The 18,269-nt window shown below is 38.4% G+C and overlaps 2 protein-coding genes across 2 annotated transcripts in view; both read left to right on the forward strand.

Moving 5' to 3' along the window:
* The window catches only part of FREM1 (FRAS1 related extracellular matrix 1), a 78,703-nt gene extending 68,911 nt beyond the window's left edge, over nt 1-9,792 (forward strand). Inside the window, exons 31-35 of the mRNA XM_029284522.1 lie at nt 1,855-1,902; nt 3,638-3,766; nt 4,704-4,819; nt 6,740-6,825; nt 9,572-9,792. Coding sequence (XP_029140355.1) covers nt 1,855-1,902; nt 3,638-3,766; nt 4,704-4,819; nt 6,740-6,825; nt 9,572-9,771 — 579 coding nt within the window. The 3' untranslated portion in view covers nt 9,772-9,792. The remainder of the gene's footprint in view (nt 1-1,854; nt 1,903-3,637; nt 3,767-4,703; nt 4,820-6,739; nt 6,826-9,571) is intronic.
* A 4,809-nt stretch (nt 9,793-14,601) lies between these two features.
* CER1 (cerberus 1, DAN family BMP antagonist) lies at nt 14,602-16,136 on the forward strand. Its single transcript, XM_015818095.2, has 2 exons — nt 14,602-15,075; nt 15,797-16,136. The coding sequence occupies exons 1-2, from the start codon at nt 14,602-14,604 to the stop codon at nt 16,079-16,081; spliced, it is 759 nt and encodes a 252-aa protein (XP_015673581.2). The 3' UTR covers nt 16,082-16,136.
* The last annotated feature ends 2,133 nt before the right edge of the window (nt 16,137-18,269 follow it).

Here is an 18,269-nt window from a genome sequence, read left to right on the forward strand (position 1 = left end):
GGACCTGACCTAGGGTGGATTTTATACTGGGTTTTTTAGGAATTTGGAAGACGCAACTTTAAATTTGGTTTAATTCGGTTTTAAGGGGGGGATTGTATATATGTTTTGGTTTTAAGTATGTTGTGCGCCGCCCTGAGTCCCGTCGGGAGAAGGGCGGCATATAAATTAAATTAAATAAATAAATAAATAAATAAATAAAGTTACAGTTATAATGGACTCAACTGTCAGGACTTTGAATCTGGTTCATAAGTACTCTTTTGGGGGTCAGTTGTAACTTCAGATGCTTGCCAAGTGACCAGTGGTAAATCAAGGACTATATTGTCACTAGTGTGCTGGACCAGCTATAGCAGCGGTTCTCAACCTATGGGTCGCGACCCCATTTGGGGTCAATCGACTATTTCATGGGGGTCGCCAAGCAAGGCTGTCTGCCATTTTTTTCCCCTTTTCCGGCGGGTGCCTTACCTCCCTTGGGCTGGGCCAGCTGGTGGTCGGCCTGCTCCGTCTCTGCCGCTTGCCAGCTACGCCTCGGCCGGCGCAGGGGGCGGAACCACGCATGCGCAGCGCTCCCGGGCAGGGAAAGTCCTTGACTTACGACCGGTTGGGTAGTCCTCGACTTATGACCAGTTTAGTCCTCGACTTATGACCGGTTTAGTCCTCGGCTTACGACCGGTTTAGTCCTCGACTTACGACCAGTTGGGGGTCGCGGCATTAAAAAGGTTGAGAACCACTGAGCTATAGACATTTTGATGCCCTAAGCAAGTCATTGAGGCCTTTGAACTATGGTGCTGGAGAAGACACCTGCGAGTCCCTTGGACTGCAAGGCATTCAAACCGGTCAGTCCTAGAAGAGATCAACCCCAACTGCTCTTTAGAAGGCCAGATCCTGAAGTTGAAACTCAAATACTTTGGCCACCTAATGAGAAGGAAGGACTCCCTGGAGAAGGGCCTAATGCCGGGAAAGATTGAGGACAATAGAAGAAGGGGACGACAGAGAATGAGGTGGCTGGATGGAGTCACTGAAGCAGTAGGTGTGAACTTAAATGAACTCCAGAAGATGGTAGAGGACAGGAAGACCTGGAGGAACGTTGTCCATGGGGTCGCGATGGGTCGGACACGACTTCGCAATTAACAACAACAACAAAGCAAGTCATATCCTGGCACCTCCTATGGTTTAGCTCATTGCCTGATTTTGCCCTCTTGTTTCTTTTTTTTCTTTGACTTAGGAGCCTTACACTTAAGATTTTCCAGTCCCAATTTGTTTCTCAGATATTTTTACACCATGGCAGCTTAAATTTTCCATCTTCATTATGTGTGTGGTTTTTTTTTCTATAGAGTCAAGAGAGAAATAGTCTCCCTAGGGGTCAAAAATTCAGAGAATGATAATGCTCAGATAAACTAAAGAAGTCTTTTTTAAAAAATGTTCCATTCTGTTCGGATTGCAAAATATTTTCCCTTTTATATATTGGTGTATTATGGCAAGAAAACATTCTTCAGATATAGGTTATAAAGCTGATTTGTTTGCTTTTTATTGCTTCCTTTGGAATGGGAAATTGCTCCAACAATTGTAGAATGGAAAGCCAAGAGTACAAAAGAGATAAATTAGAATCAGGGAAAGAGTTAGGTAAAGTTGACTAATGTCAATTTGTTTATAATAAAAGATTCTAACTTTTCTGAGTGGATTTTGTATTTGTAATTCAAAAGATCTCTCCCTTTCCCCCAATTATTCAGCTGATAGGTATAGAATAAAGTTTTTTCTTATGTTCTAACTATGGTCAATACCACTAACTACCTTGGGAAAATATACAAATTACATTTTGCTTCTGTTATTCAGCTATATTTTTCCCTTTCCTTTCAGATTCATCCCTCTTCTATCTTTCGAAATGACACAGATGAGTTTTTTAAAGTAAGAGCATTATTGAGTAATAGGTTCCTTATTTGTAATATTTATTTATAGCGCTGTTACATAGAATACTTGATGAATTCAGGATACACATCATTTTCTTTGATGTAAAAAGTGTTTAGTACAGATTTAATTCCATTTATTTTCAGGTTAGTTGAGTTAGAATTGGTGATGGCGACTATTTGAACTCCGTTAGTCAATGTTAGATGTGAAATAGGGTGGAGTTGAACATTTAGGCCAAGGGTCTTCAAACTTGGCCCTTTTATGACTTGTGGATTTCAACTCCCAGAATTCATCAGCCAGCGTGCCTGGCTGAGGAATTCTGGGAGTTGAAATCCACAAGTCATAAAAGGGCCAAGTTTGAAGACTCCTGATGTAGGCTGAATCTTAAGAGCAAAAGTAAACAGAACTAAGTAAACAGAACTGCTGTTTTAGTGCAAAATATCCTTGTGAGTGATGAGTGCAAGAATGCTTTCCGTGCTCATTTTTCTATTTACCCTCATACATATAAACCTAACTCCCCAATAGGTTTCCCTAGCCAGAATATATCATTGGAAACAAATCATGTAAAAATAGAGAAAAAGAGATTGTGAGAATAGGAGGAACTATCAATTCACTTCGCGTGCCTTGTTGGTTCTCAAAAATTACTGCCCATTTTATATAGGATTGGAGCAGCTCTACTTTAAATATTATTCCCACAGATATTGGGTCCTTTATGTCTTTGACATCTGTATATCAAAACCATCTCTCTCTCTTTTTTTTTAGTTCTGTGAATTAAATGCCTTTGGAATTAACTGATGTGAGACTCTCTTTTCTATCTCTTTCAAAGTATCATGGGATGACAGGGCTGAAAATAGATGAAGGCAGTTCATTGCCTAGAAAAAACAAGATGGGAACTGTATCTTTAAGAAGCCAAAGAGAGCCGAGAAAAAATGTACCTTCCTCCAAGAAAATGGAAGTTCTGCAAGCAGACTCCAGTATTCTGGTATGTTCCTGTTGAATTTGCATTTCCAGTGGGGAAGATGTCACCGTCTAGAATTAAAGTTCCCAGCAGCTTTAGATTAGACCAGGGGTCTCCAAACTTGGCTGCTTGGCTGGCTGAGGAATTCTGGGAGTTGAAGTCCACAAATCTTAAAGCAGCCAAGTTTGAAGACCCCTGGATTAGACTATCCAGGTAGGGTTCCATCTCTAGCTTAAAGTTTAATGTCAGGTGAATTTTGAAACATTTTTAAAACCAGAGGTTTGAGCATTTCAGATTTATTGGATGTTTATTATTATTAGTTACTTTATGACAACAATAAAAATAGTAAAGCTGTAGGAAATATTTGTGATGGAATGTAGTAAGCAAGTGGACCCCAGGAGGGAGGGAGTGTATTCCTAAGAGTAAGAGGCAACTCAGCCCAGATCTTATGTGTGAAAGAAAGAGGGTGAAGACAGCCCTTCACTAATAATTCCCAGAGTATATGGTGTATATATATATATGCAGATAGTAGAGTATTCAGTCTGGCAAGATTCTGTCTACAGATGTGAAAGCAATAAAGAACTCAGCTGGGAGAAATCACCATGTGCTATTCTTGGTTTGGGGGCCTGACAATAATGTGCACTTAATTCTGAAAGAGGTTTTAAAATGACGGATTTCTTCAATGATGTCCACCGATTTAATATCTATCAACAAAAATAGATAAACAATAAGCAATAAACAATATAGAACGTTAATATTTCAAGTGTTTGTTTTCAGGGCGACAGTCTTTCCTTTCCAAATAGATGCAGACCAAACTTGAAGGGTCTCTTGTATTTTGAAGAAAACGTACAGAAGATGTTTCTGTGCAACGGTACTGCCTGGACATCATGGAACTACTCAAACAAGGTAGGGATCTCTTTTTCCTGTGTCTGTATGTTGTTGTTTTTTTAATTCACCACTCGCAAAAAAAATGGTTTATAGCTGATAAGGAACACAGAAAAGGGCAGAAAGGAATCTGGTTGTCCCTATGTCTGGAAAGGGAACACCTTGTACTCAGGGTGCTTAACGTTCGAGAAGTGTAAATACCAGCGAAGCCAAATGGTATTGTAACAATTTGATCCCCACATCTGACTTTGAAGGGAGAAAAATGTAAACACACTCATTATCAGCATGCTTGAGAATGCTGCAATTTATGGAAACATACAGTTTGTGGATCGAAGGCCATTCATTGATACAACAAAAGTTATAACTCCAGGAAGATATATGTCACGAGGGAGCAGTTGTGGCATGCTATAAGGAAGATGGTCTAGCGCAGGGGTAGGCAACCTTGGCTCTTTTATGACTCGTGGACTTCAACTCCCAGAATTCCTGAGCCAGCCATGTTGAAGTCCACGAGTCATAAAAGAGCCAAGGCTGCCTACCCCTGGTCTAGCAAGTAAGGTTATTGTGGTAAGATATATTGAATGTACATTACGAGAACAAGCAAAGGCAGAAATAGTCACTCCAGTGACTTAATTATGAGCAGGTAGAAGGCATACATTGTAATAAAAAAAATCCTTCCCCACATGGTACAGGAAGGAAAATAAAAAATTGAGCTTTTGAGTGGTAGTGTACTGTATTCAGGAATACTTATTACTGCCAAGCAATAGGTGGCATTTGTGTTTCGTTTATATGCAGATGCCCTCAGGAATTGAAATAGTAGCCAAATTCATAATTTAGAACAGAAATGACCTGTTATAACGTTCGTATCTTTCCCGAGCCCAATTCTGAAAGGAGTCAAACACTTCCTTCAAGGTGGACAATTTAGCAGGTCATTCTGAACTAAAAAAATGCTTTATTCTAGGATATTAAAATGAAAACCTGTCAGTCAGGATGGACCTATCATGATGGAAGATGCTATATCCTAATCACTGACCCAAAAGCCACATGGGCAATTGCTGCCCAAACGTGCAAGAAAAGGTAAGAAGAGCCTCATTTGTACATAGCTTTATTTATTTATTTGACATTTATCCCGCCTTTATTATTTTATTAGTAACTCAAGGTGGTGAACATACATAATACTCCTTCCTCCCCTTATTTTGCCCACAACAAACTGTGAGGTGGGTTGGGCTGAGAGAGAATGACTGGCCCAAAGTTTCCCAGCTGGTTATTCATGGCAAAGGCAGGACTAGAACTCATAGTTGCCTGGCTTCTAGACTTTTCATAATGACTAAAAGCAGTCAGCCCACTTTTTAAACTAACCACGGTTTGGCTTATCACAATTGGAAGACAGGATAAAACAATGGGACATTTGGCAGGAGGATGTTTTTCAGAAGTATGTCTGAATCATCCAGGTCAGGGTTGAATTGAAGAAGCTTCTTGGATGAGAAGCAAAATGTTTTCAAAGAAAAAACAAGAAAGTTCAGTTGCCTTTTAGGATTTCAGAAGTATGTCAAATCTAAGTCTTCTAGCTAGAAGAAATGTTCTTGGGAGACTAGCTCAATAAACTCTGTTTTATTAGTGTATTAAACAAATAAGAAGAATCATTCCAGTTCAAAGTAAATGGATTTATGATGAGATATTTTAAGGCAATAAAGTTAAGTCCTATCTATAAACTTTTCCTGTAGAAGAGGCATTTGTATACATATTACACACACACACACACACATTTATACCTGCAAACAAAAACATTTTTCTTTTTAAATAATTACTTACTGAAGAGTTGAATAATACATAACCAACCAAGAAAAATACGTATTCTAATCGCTTGAAAGTATTCAGCCAACTTGGGCTGAATTTATGAAAATTAAGTTTGAAACAGTTAGAACATCTTTGTACATGATTAAGACACCATACAATTAATCTTCACTTAACAACTGCTTGAAGTTACAACGGACTCCCAAAAGGTATTTATGACCTGGGTTTGAAGTTCTGATGGCCACAGCCCTCCTTCACTCCTTCACACATACTTGGGTCCTTGGCAACTGGTCCATCTGTACACCTGTTTTCAGTGACCTGTGAATACATGATTACGATTTTTTATTTTTGCTGATTTCTGACATTTACTTCTGGTTTTTGGAAAAAAAACCATCTATTGGATAAAACATATTTACTTAATGACCGCTGCATCTGCTTAACAATTGCCAAGAAAAGGTCATAAAATTGGGCATGCTTACATGCTGGCCTGCTTAACCAGTGCAATGACTTATGGCCATAATCCCAGGCACAATTATGGTCCTAAGTCGAAGGCTATCTGTAGAGCAGTGTTTCTCAACCTTGACAATTTTAAGGCATGTGGACTTCAACTCCCAGAATTCCACAGCCAGCATTGCTGGCTGTGGAATTCTGGGAGTTGAAGTCCACATGCCTTAAAATTGTCAAGGTTGAGAAACACTGCTGTAGAGCATGTTAAAATTTCAGCATGCTTAGATGAAATAAACTGTTGGTGCTTATATATAAAATGTATTTGTAGAGAGAGGGGCATGCAGAAAACTTTTTGAAGATGCCCTTTCGAAAAGAATTCCTAAAACTCTTTTTAATGACTCCCAGTCTTGGTGTCTATGGTTAAACTACAAGTAATTAGTGCATTTATTATATCTTGATGAGTGAGTGGTGTCAGGGCATAGTGTTGAAGATGCTCTCCTCCTACTATGAAGGTTGAGAGTTCAATCCTAGGTAGCGACAGATGTTTCTCTATCAGGGTGCAAAGAGAAAATATCCGTTCTGAACTCCTCATAGGCATCAGGAAGGGCATCTGGCCAGTAAAAGCTTAACTCCATTCGGTTACCCTGACTCTATCCAAAATTAAGGGATTACAGGATTGTATAATAATAATAATAATAATTGATGAGTAGCAGGTACTGTATCTCCCCTGAGTCTAAAAAATTGTCTTATTTCTAGATACCATGGCCATTTAATTAGTGTGGCTTCCAAATCACACATGCACTGGCTCTGGAACTTCAGTGGAAAAAGACCTTTTTGGATTGGTATGTATTCTTACAACTGTCCGAAATTTCTCTATGAAAGATGCAGAATTCTACAATACAAGGAATCCACCAGAGATAGTCCTTACCTCACAACCATTCATTTGGTGACCCTCACAAAGCTACACTTCCCAAAAAGGGATGTACAACTGGTCCTTGCACTTTACGACCAATGCAGCATTTCCCATGATTATGTGATCAACTCCCTTGCTTAGCCACAGAAATTTTGGTGTCAGTTGTTGTCATAAGTCGAGGACTGCCTGTAAGCATCCCTCACAGATGGCCATTTAGCGTCTAGCAAAGGAGAATGCCCTACCTCCCTAGGAAATCTGTCCCATTGTGGAATAGCTCTTACCATTAGGGTTTTTTCATGAAGTTCAAGGAAAATCCGTTTCCCAGTCACTTAAATCCATTGTTTCTCTGTATCAACTCTGAACAATTTTGCCCATCTTCTAAACCATTGTCACCAACCTTTCTCAGTTGGCGGACCGGAGGGAAAGGGAGGGGGAAGCATTTTACACGCGCGCATGTGGGCACGGGGCCGTGAGCACACGCGTGATACAAACGGGGCGTGATACTTGCTAAACCTGCGTGATACTTGCTAACCCTGCCCTGTTCTTGTGCAGTGCAGCGCCCTGTTTCCACGCCCTGGTGGAGTTTCATTTTTGTGTGGCGCGGCAGCATCCTGTTTTCGCGCCCCATGCCAGCATCCTGTTTTCACGCACCAAGGCACAGCAGCAGCCCATTTTTGCACCCCGCATCCACAGTGCTAGCACTGTGGGGGGAATGTGCGCACACACGTGCACGCACTGGCCAGCCTGTCCAGTGGCCAGCAGGCCATGGCCCACTACCAGGCCACGGCCCGCAGGTTGGGGACCCCTGTTCTCTCTCTGTAACCTTTTTTTCAAATTACAGATATCCAATACACTAACCATTATTGGTATGTTTTTCCTTTCACGACTCTTATCATCTTGGTTGTTTTGTTTTGAACGTGCTCCAGTTTCCCAATATCCTTCCTAAAAGCAGTGTGCAGAATTTGGTACAGCATTCTAGGTGTGGTCTGACCAATGGACAATAAATCGTGACTAAATTCTATTGATACAGTAACAAGGATTAAATATTATTACAATGTTTAGGTGTGTGATACTGCACATGCAAGTACACTTACAATAAAACATTTTCATAAGCAATACCTCTTAGTCCATCTAAGTCTTCCTGAGAGGTCGGGGAATGTAAATTCCTGTTCAGTTTTCTGACTTACACTTCTATCCTTGGGACACTTGGTAATTTGACCAAATCTACCAACTACTTCCATACTCCCACCAACACTGACAGGGCAAACCACTAGTATATAAAATGAGAGCAAACTCCCACTCCCGTGTGATTTGGAAGCCACACTAATAAACTAATATGTTTATTCAACAACTGATGATGTTACCTATTTTGGTAATGAAACATCTGCAAGAAAACAACCAAGGATCCCATGCTTCATTTTTTCTGGTGTTTTTCCTTTGTGTCCTAAAACAAAGGTCCCCAACCCCTGGTCCATGGACCAGTACCGGGCCGCGGCATGCCAGCAACCGGTCCACACAAACAAGCAAAGCCCCATCCATGGGATGCAGGCAGCTCAAAAACCCACACACTCTCCAGTCCACAGAAAAAGTATTCTCCACAGAACCGGTCCCTGGTGCCCAAAAGATTGGGGACCTCTGTCCTAAAAGCTAATGGAAAGATGGCTCTCAGTTAGATGGTAGAAAAGCACCAATCAGAAAATAGGTATGATCAGTTGCAGCAGTTCCTTGCAATTAAATCTTCAGACATTTCTCTAGTCTAAATACCAGCAGAATCTATTTTCACCACAAAATGTAATCTTCCTTGTTCATGGAACAAATTTATTGTTGGAAGAGAAAAAAAAACCTGGAAATTATTCGAAAATCTGTGACATGGAAGATCAGATAGAACAAAAAGAAAACTTGGTTATTGTAGAAGGGATACCTGAAGTGCTAATAATATGTTTATTCAAGATTAAATTGGATTATAGTAATTGTAAATTAGTAAAGCTTAAAAACAGGATTTGGATTTATATAAATCAGTGGTGGCGAACCTATGGCACGGGTGCCCGAGGCGGCACTCAGAGCCCTCTCTGTGGGCACGCGTGCTGTCGCCCCAGTCCTAGGCCTTCAGCTGAATTTTATAAAACTTTTTCACTTTAGGCTTCCACGCCGTGTGCAGAAAAAAAAAGGTTCAATCAATCAGTCAATTTCAACTTTTCGCGGAGAAAAAAAAGAGATCTTGCAAAGTTGGAATTGATTGATTGAACTTTTTAGTCCCATCCAGTCTGCCGTTACCACCACAGCCACACCCACCCAATGGGCCACACTCACCCAATGGGCCACACCCATCCGGCACCCGATGATCCATAAGTGGGTTTTGGGTTGCAGTTTGGGCACTCGGTCTCTAAAAGGTTCGCCATCACTGATATAGATGTAATGTAGAAATGGATTAACCTAAATATGTTATACTATTTGAGGGAAATAGAGAGGGAACATTTAATGAATTAATTTGAGTTATATATGTATGATTTTGTCTTTGGATGATTGATTTACCTATCACCACGGTGTTTCTTGAGCACTCTGATGTAAAAATTAAAAGACTAATAAAACTTGTTTATAAATTAAAAAAAAACTTGGTTAAAATGCTTGAATCAGTTGTTCTCAGACGGTCTGCTTATACATGTAATGCATTATAGGTTTGAATGATCAACGAAACCCAGGTCAGCTGGAATGGATCAACAGGGAACGTGTTGCCTTCACAAACTGGAGAAGAGGCCTGCCTCGTCTTTCAAAGCAAAGGAGGAACTGCATTTTAGTACAACAGCAAGGAAAATGGCAAAGAAAAGAGTGCAGGAAGGGCAAAGCGTACAGTTACATGTGTTCCACAAAACTGTAAACAAAACGGATAGCTAGACCCCTTACTTGGTTTTCTATACGGTAAAACTTTTATTTTCAGTCAGTTGGAAGTGTTGATGGAACTTATAAATAGGCAGTTGCTTGGCCCTATTTGAAAAAAATCCCTACTTGAGAAAAGGGTTCAAATGAGATGCAGAAATTTTTTTTCCTGCTTGCCGTCCTATCTGCTCTTGCTCTCCCGTGGTTTGTGATACAATGGCTATGTGTCAAGAATCAAATTCATTAGTTCCAGAACTCATTTCTGTCTCTTTCGAGAGATCCTGTATATGAAGAGGCTAAAAGGTTAATTGGAAAAAGCTCTGAATTGAGCATAGACGTTATATCATATGCTATTCACCATCTTTCTCGGATAAGACATTTCATCCCCCACAACTGTTACAGTTATTTAGGAATTCAGACAAAATCCTGCTCTGCGCTTGGTCAAAGGAAGCTGCTTGCAGATACACTGAGCAAAAAAGTGAACACAGTGCCACTCCATAATGCTCGTGCCCATTTTATAATATATCCGGATGTAAACTTCCAACAAATGTCAAACATTCCCTTAACAAAATTGCATTACGTTATTCTGTGATAAATTTCTATATGTCTATATTTGGGGCAAATGTAGGAGCCGTTGTGGCGCAGTGGTTAGAATGCAGTATTGCGGGTGAACTCTGCCCACAACCAGGAGTTTGTTCCTGACCAGCTCAAGGTTGACTCAGCCTTCCATCTTTCCAAGCTCGATAAAATGAGGATCCAGATGGTTGAGGGCAACATGCTGACATTTGTAAATCACTCAGGAAGTGCTGTAAAGCACTGTGGAATACAAGTCTAAGTGCTATTGCTAAATGTCAAGTGAACTTTCCAATTCTCATGGTAACAAATTCAAATGTGTTCCCTTCAAAATTGACTATGAGTTATGAATATAAATTCTGAAGCATTATAGGATTTCCCTAGCCATCATTGCTAGCTGATTTCCCAACAGAAGCATTTTAACTTTTGCTATCATCCCTGATAAGCTCTAAGCTTTGTTTGCATGTAAATTTCTCTGGCCTCTCTTTGATAATTTTCTTTCCTTCCCTCCATTAACATTGGAGACATTCTGAATGTCCATTCAACTTTTTGCGACTTTGTGATGTGTTGAGACTACAACCAACCTAGACAGGAATTCTGGATGTTGCAGTCCAACACCTTTTGAAGGTGCTAGACTGGGCCAGACAAACCTGAGAATTTATACACATTTCCCAATCCTCTTGTGTGAATGCTTGCTGGGAAGAATTGTACCGCAAATGGGAGGTAGAATTTGAAAACAAAATCCACTTGCACACAAAAAATATATAGGAAGAATATATGTGAAATTCGTACAGACTGGAATGTGCAAAATACACTGGGTAATCTATTTGAGTTATTATAAAAGCCTGCAATTGAATAAATATTTTGACAAATTCTGAAAGGGGAAAAAGAGATATACTAACAAAAACAATTTTTAAAAACTCACTGCAGTTCACTTTGACACGCCAATAATCTCCTAATACACACTTGTATGTAAATCTGAGACTGCTTGTTGGAAAAATAATGTTATTTTTCAAAGTCACGTTTTACCTTCCATTATTCCATATTGATAAATAGGTGAAAATATTTATAAGTATACTGATCCTTTATGGGCACATAGTTCCCCTTTCCCTTTTTAATGGCACTGAAAATAGATTTTTTTTCCTGTGCAATGTGTATTTGGAGAGATAGAATGAATCTAGATAAAATAATACCTTTACTGCTGTAGGTTTAGTTTTATTTGAACTTAAAGGATGCCGATCTACTTTTGTACCTTAAATGGCATGCATTATGTGCTGTTTTCTACTGTAATATCTAAATACAATGTATTAATAAAAATAGCATTGGAGATTGCTGAGAATGTATAATCAATTTTCCAGAAAAAACTTGGTGCTGTGATAATTGATCAAAATATATTGCATCAAAACCTCAAGCTACCCATAGAAAGGGGGGGGGGAGGCAATTTGCAACATAGGCATCATTGCTCCTATCTTTGCCTGGTCTCCTCCCACACACATTACACACACACACACCATGTGGCTTTAGCAGCATTGATTGTCCAGGTGCACGATTGCCATATTCAGTGACCCAAACAATTGCATAGAGTTGTTCTGTTTGTTTAAAAAAAAAAGGAGAGAAGGAAGCGTGGGGGGGCGCAAGTGGGGAGGAATGAGAAGAAAGAAGACAGAGGACATTTCAAGTCATTACCATTTTTCTTCTGTAAATCAGTCCCAACATATTTACAAGAGAGAACCAACAGAGGAGTTCTCTGCCTTAAGTTTACAAGAATGCTTTTTCTTCCAGAATCCTGAAAATGCTTCCTTTCTGGGGCAGTGCAAGTCTCTCTTTTTGTTTTGCTGCTTGATTGTTTTGGGCTACAAGGGAACTTATTTACCTCTTTAATTCTGAAGACAAGAAAAACAGTCTCTTCAACCATTACACCATCTCCTTGCAATGGGACAGAGGCTCTCTTGAGTGACAGAGCAGTAAGCCTTCTAGGATAGGTTTTTTTGTAGGGATGAGAGTAGCAACATTTGTAAAACTCTTCATCCTTTGCATCCAGAGTCTCAATGCAGGTCAGTCTCCTCCCTCTCAGGATGGCTATTCAACAAAGAAAACAACAACTATGCAAATGTATATATTATGTTGGTTTATGTCTCCCAAGGATGTTTATTCATTTCAGTCCACATCCAGCAGAACCAGTTGCAGCAACTTAAATATCCAGATTGAAATCTATAACAAGGACTGAGACAGCCTCATAAAACAATGCAATAGCTTTCTTTGAACTCACTGCTTACCAAGATTGTTATTATCTCTGTTTTCATCCCTGTGTGTTTTATGTGTCCATGAGAATGGAGGCGATCTCTTCTTGCATCCAGCTGTTGAAAAATATATATCATAATAAAATGAAGCATTTAAAGTGACTTTTTTTTAGCTTGTTAAAACCATGTGGTGTCTCAGATGGAAACTGACCTTCCCACTTTTAGAAAAAGCAGTTATGTTTTTTACTTGCCATTATAGAACATGATGCATTTATTTTTTAAAGACGTAGGTTATAGGTCAAGCAACTAGGGGACTGATGGCCAATGCTGTTTTTAGTGTTTTAAGTTGAGAAGAATTATGAAATTATTAAAAATTACACCATAATATGGAAAGACATAGGATCCAATCCTTTCTGGTGAGGTTGTGATTTCAGCTTGAACAGCAATAACTTACAGCCAAACAATCATTGAAAGTTCATATATGAAGACACCATTGAGGCAGTGGTGGGATTCAAATATGTGAACAACCGGTTCTCTGTATGGATGCCGCTTCCGGAAGTCCATTCTGGGCCTGGACAACAAAAAAATTAGCTACCGGTTCTGCCAAACTGGTGCGAACTGGCTGAATCCCACCACTGCATTGAGGTCTATAAACATTCTGGATGCTGTTGATGCAGCATGAGTAAGATACTTTTATCAGTGCTCTTTTCACTTATAAACTGTAAGTGAGATTTGAAAGGCACACCTGCCAGATAGTTAACTTTCCTATTATACATGTCCAGTTGTTAACTTTGGCTTTCTAGAAAAGATGGAATATGAATACTCGGATTTTATTTTACAGAACCTTCATGGCAAATCCATTTCTACAAAAATGGATAAAATGAATTACTACAACTATGGTACACATGGAGTGCCATAGTAGTAGTACCAAGTATAATACCAAGAGTTGACATGGATCTTTCCCTTTTAAACACAGTGCAAGATGGTTGACCCAAACCAATGGGAACATTTTGGGGGGCGTTATCCATGATTTACAAACAGTTCATATGCAAACAAAGTTGAGAATAATACCTACTTATCAGAAGGAAGACAATACTTAAAGTCTACACTCTGGGGACCTGCATGGACTAATATTTTCCCAATTTTTGTTACCTATTGTAAGACTTTAAAACAGTGTTTCTCAACCTTGACAATTTTAAGGCATGTGGACTTCAACTCCCAGAATTCCACAGCCAGCAATGCTGGCTGTGGAATTCTGGGAGTTGAAGTCCACATGCTTTAAAATTGTCAAGGTTGAGAAACACTGCTTTAAAAGAACTACATATTAAAGAGTCTTGCAATAAGTACAGGTTGAACTAGAACATTTCCAAAATCCTAAGTGTTTTAATCATCTGAGTAGTGAGAAACTGACTCATTATTTTATTTAATATTTGCATTTTTCAAAAGGTACATCCTCTATTAGTTTTTACATTCTGTAATTTTTTTTTAAAAAAAAAATCTAGTTAGATCCATTCAAAATGGCATATAACCTGACCAGATATAATCCAGCTGTTATTTTCAAATGATAAACTTTAATCTTACTAAGACATGAAATTTAATTCAAAGCTGTAATGTGTACCTACAAATATAGCATTCTCCATGTTATGGTATTGAATCCTTAATGCCCTATGGTGACTTGGGACCAAATGCATTACCTAAATTAATATCTAGGAATTTCCCCCAATACTTAGACAACAACTAAACTTCTAATTCAAAAAATTCAAAATGACTCTTACTAGAGAAAACAGATGTAACTAGAAATACACATACACAGCAGGACAGGTTAACTTTATCATTGTTAGAGGCTGTAGTTAATGAATGTTAATGGGTGTCACTGATTAGCCTTCCCCTCTGTCTCTTCCCCCCTCCCCTACTCAACAGCTGAAAACGAGTATTTTAGGCTTCCTTTATAAATACAACAATCTTCCTGCTGCCTTTTTTTTTAAACAGAAGGGAATTGAAGGAGAAAGGCAACAACAATGTTTTTACTATTGTTTCAGATATTGTTGGTTTCATGGCTTGGAAAAGCAGAGCAAAGAGAAGAAATGCAACAGAAAAACTCCCTACATATGCTCACTAAGTATTTAGGGGGATTTGAAAGAATTGTGAGGAAACCTGAGGGGCCAGTGGTATCATTGGCAGAAATGAAAATCAAACAACAAGACTTGCCACAAGGACCTCATTTTATTTCCCCAGATACAGTTAAGCAAGAAGTGGCTGATGATTTGGGAGGCTGGGCTTCTGCAAACATAACCCCATCCTCTGTGTATCCAAAACATCCACCTTCTCACCCACAGACTAAGAGAGACGCAGCAGCAGCCTTCAGAAAAGATGCCAAAAAATTCTGGGACCTTTTTAAATTGAAGACCAAGTCAAGATCTGAAGAGGTGATCCTTCCAATCAAGATAAGTGAGATTTACCAGGAGGTTTGCAACATGCTTCCTTTCTCTCAGGTAAATGTCACAAATATAATACTTTCCTACATTTTAATTAGAAACGGGCCCTGCTATACTGCTCAAGAGTTCAAGCTTAGAATAGCCCTGCAAGATAAGCTATTTTCCCCAATTTATAGAAGAAAAGCTAAAATAAGGGCTGTAAAAATTTACACAGCCCCTATGTGAAAAAAAATGTGGATTTTTAAAATATATATTTGTTGGTATCTGATAGCAAATGGATTTTTGCAGCCAAAACTTTGGAGTTTAATTGCAGTTTAAAAAGTGGTTTGCTGGTGTTCTTGGAAATTGTCTGATATTTGAAATATTAACAAGTGTATTAAAAAAACCAGAATATTGATAACTTTGGGCTGGAAATTTCTGCTAGAGTAGACTTCAGGTTTGTTCTACTGAAATTGCAAAAAGCTGAAAATGGGTGTTTGACTCACATTCTGCTGGGGAAAATTTTCAGGGAATTCTTAGGCAATAACCTTGAGTAATTTGTAGAAATCTCTATATTTCAAAGAGCCGGCAAACAGATTTCCCCTTTAAATCTTTCTGCATTTCTAATGATGGTTAAGGCAGTAAAGTTGCGATTTGTTAGTATCTAAAACACTTCTCAAACAATATTACAGGCTTGCACCTAAAGGTTGCAGGGACACATTAGTTTTTATATATCTGGCTATCTTAGTCTAACATAGTACTATGGCAATTGTTTTAATAACAGTGTGTTTCTTTTCAGAGCGTTACACATGAAAATTGTGACAAAGTGGTGATACAAAACAACCTGTGCTTTGGGAAATGCAGTTCTTTCCACGTTCCTGGTGCTGATGATCGCATTTATAGCTTTTGTTCCCACTGCTTGCCCACCAAATTCTCCATGAAGCAACTGAAGATGAACTGCACCATGGTTAACCCGGTAACCAAGAGGGTTATGATCATTGAAGAATGCAGGTGTGAAGTTCAGAATACAGAAGAAATGGAAGCAGGGTTTCTACACCCAGCCCTGCATTCGAATGAGCCTTAGCACATATGAACCATCTGAAATAACTTGACTTTCAATTGAATCTATACTTGCTCAGAGCCAAGAATGCTGATAAATCCTTTTGTAATAGTTTGAATCTGCCTTGATAAAGACTGTTGTAGCTTATAGGAAACAGCACACTCCAAACATAATTGCAGCTTGAGATGTCCATTAGCAACAATAATTTTAATAGGCTTCATCTTTTTTTTAGGGGTACATTTGGGTATGTGTTTTATGTATATTTTAAAACAAAAGTATGATTCTGATAAATGTGGAACACAAGACAGGTCAGTAATAGTAGACCTATTGGAGTGAACATTGAGTAGTATATTGCTTCTGCGTCATAGGATTAAATGTGTAATGTGAGTACTCTGTTTATCATCCACAATAAAACTGGAATTACGGCCTGCCTTATATACTTTGAATAAAAATGTTTTCCAATTTATGGACTGAAATTAGTGATCTCTTACAAAGTATGCAAAACATGTTTAGCTTCAAGGCTCAACATTTATTTTTCAAAATCAGTTTCACTAAACCATGTGCCTTTCTCATTTTTGAAGCTTTTTGGATATATCCTCACCTGCATTTTTGCTATAATAGGGAAATAGGGATGCCATAAGCAGTACAGTATGTCCTATAAAGCTTAAATTGCCTTTACCTCTCCATCTTTGTGTATGCTGCCTCATATTTGAATTTCAAAGAGGCAAAAAAAAAAAATCCTTTGGGCTGCAGACTTCCATATTTTGTAGCCCAGCATTGATGGTTCCAAATGTGACATCAAGTCGATTAGAGATCTGAACAGCTCATTTAAAACAAAAAACAAACACAATGACAATATTCTAGTATGTGGTGGTATTATAACCAAAAGAAAGTATGATATAATTATTAAATTTATATGCTGCCCAACTCTCAATAGTATTAAATATATTGGAACTCAAGACCTATTAGAATTTTAATTTCCATCAATTCCTTTCTAATAGTTGATGTGTACAATTAAACTTTAAATCTTTTCCCCCATATATTCACATGTATATATTCACCTATACCACTATTTAGTTCAGTAGAACTTTGAGCACAAAACTCTACAGTATTGCTGTACATCAATTCCAGTTCTAAGGTTGCTGCTGATACTTCTTAAGGAGTACTATAAAATTGCTACAATGTTCAAACTTCAACAGTTAAAGGGGTATATCAAATAAGAAAATATAAACATATTTTAGTTTGGTCTTTAGCAAACACCATACATGTTCAAGAATATCAAATTATTTCTCAGGTATTCAGTTCTCTGAGTACTGACCACAATTTCTAACCTCTTTCTGCCATCCACCTCAAAGGGAATTCTTTAGAGGAAGAATTTGCTGGATTAGGACTGAAGTGTGAATATGCACCATTTAGAAAGCAAGTGTAAAGAGAAAACAGCAGCTGTAGTAATTGTTAATTAGATTAATGCCTTAGCTGGGGGGGTGAGTGTTTAATTAACCCAGCAATGATCAGCTGCATGTAATTAACACTGTATTCTGTTATATCAAGGATGTGTTAATTGGATCTGATTTTAAGAGTCAACTCCCATATTCAGAGCAAGTTGTGCCCAGGTGCTAACAACCCAACCCCCCCCCAAAGGAAAGGCAAGAGATTGCCGCCCAGGGTTTCCGTACAATCACATTTCATTGTACATAGGACACGGGCTGTTCTCAAAAGTAGCTTATGTATTTTGAGTTTTTAAAATTCAGTTTAAATATTCTGGATTTTCAAAGGTATTTCCTGCTGGAGGAGAAGTAATTAACAGTTATTGCTATACTTACCTTACTTAAGTATAAGTAATTGTCAGTCTCCAGAGTACTTTTTTTCTGTTTTAAAAATCAGGTTAATTAACATAAATAGCTGTTCTGGATCACAAATATCTCAGTAATGCCTCTAACAATTAACAAAGGATTGCATATTTATTGTTAGCACAGATTTTAGGGAGGGAGGGAGATGCAAAAACTTGAAAATACTGTGAGCAATATTTAAAATATCTGAAATGTTAATAAAGGCTAAAACACATTCTTGTAAGAAAATAAGAATGGGCTACCAATGGTTACAAAATACTCCATACAATGGAAGATCAGTTTCTAGCATCCAGGACAATTACGTAGGCTGTTGGTGTAAGATCAAAAGCTAAAATATTTACCTAATATTTAAAGTCCACATT

Source organism: Protobothrops mucrosquamatus, unplaced genomic scaffold, assembly GCF_001527695.2.
Source record: "Protobothrops mucrosquamatus isolate PMUCROS unplaced genomic scaffold, P.Mucros_1.0 scaffold680, whole genome shotgun sequence".
NCBI classification, from domain to species: Eukaryota; Metazoa; Chordata; class Lepidosauria; order Squamata; family Viperidae; genus Protobothrops; species Protobothrops mucrosquamatus.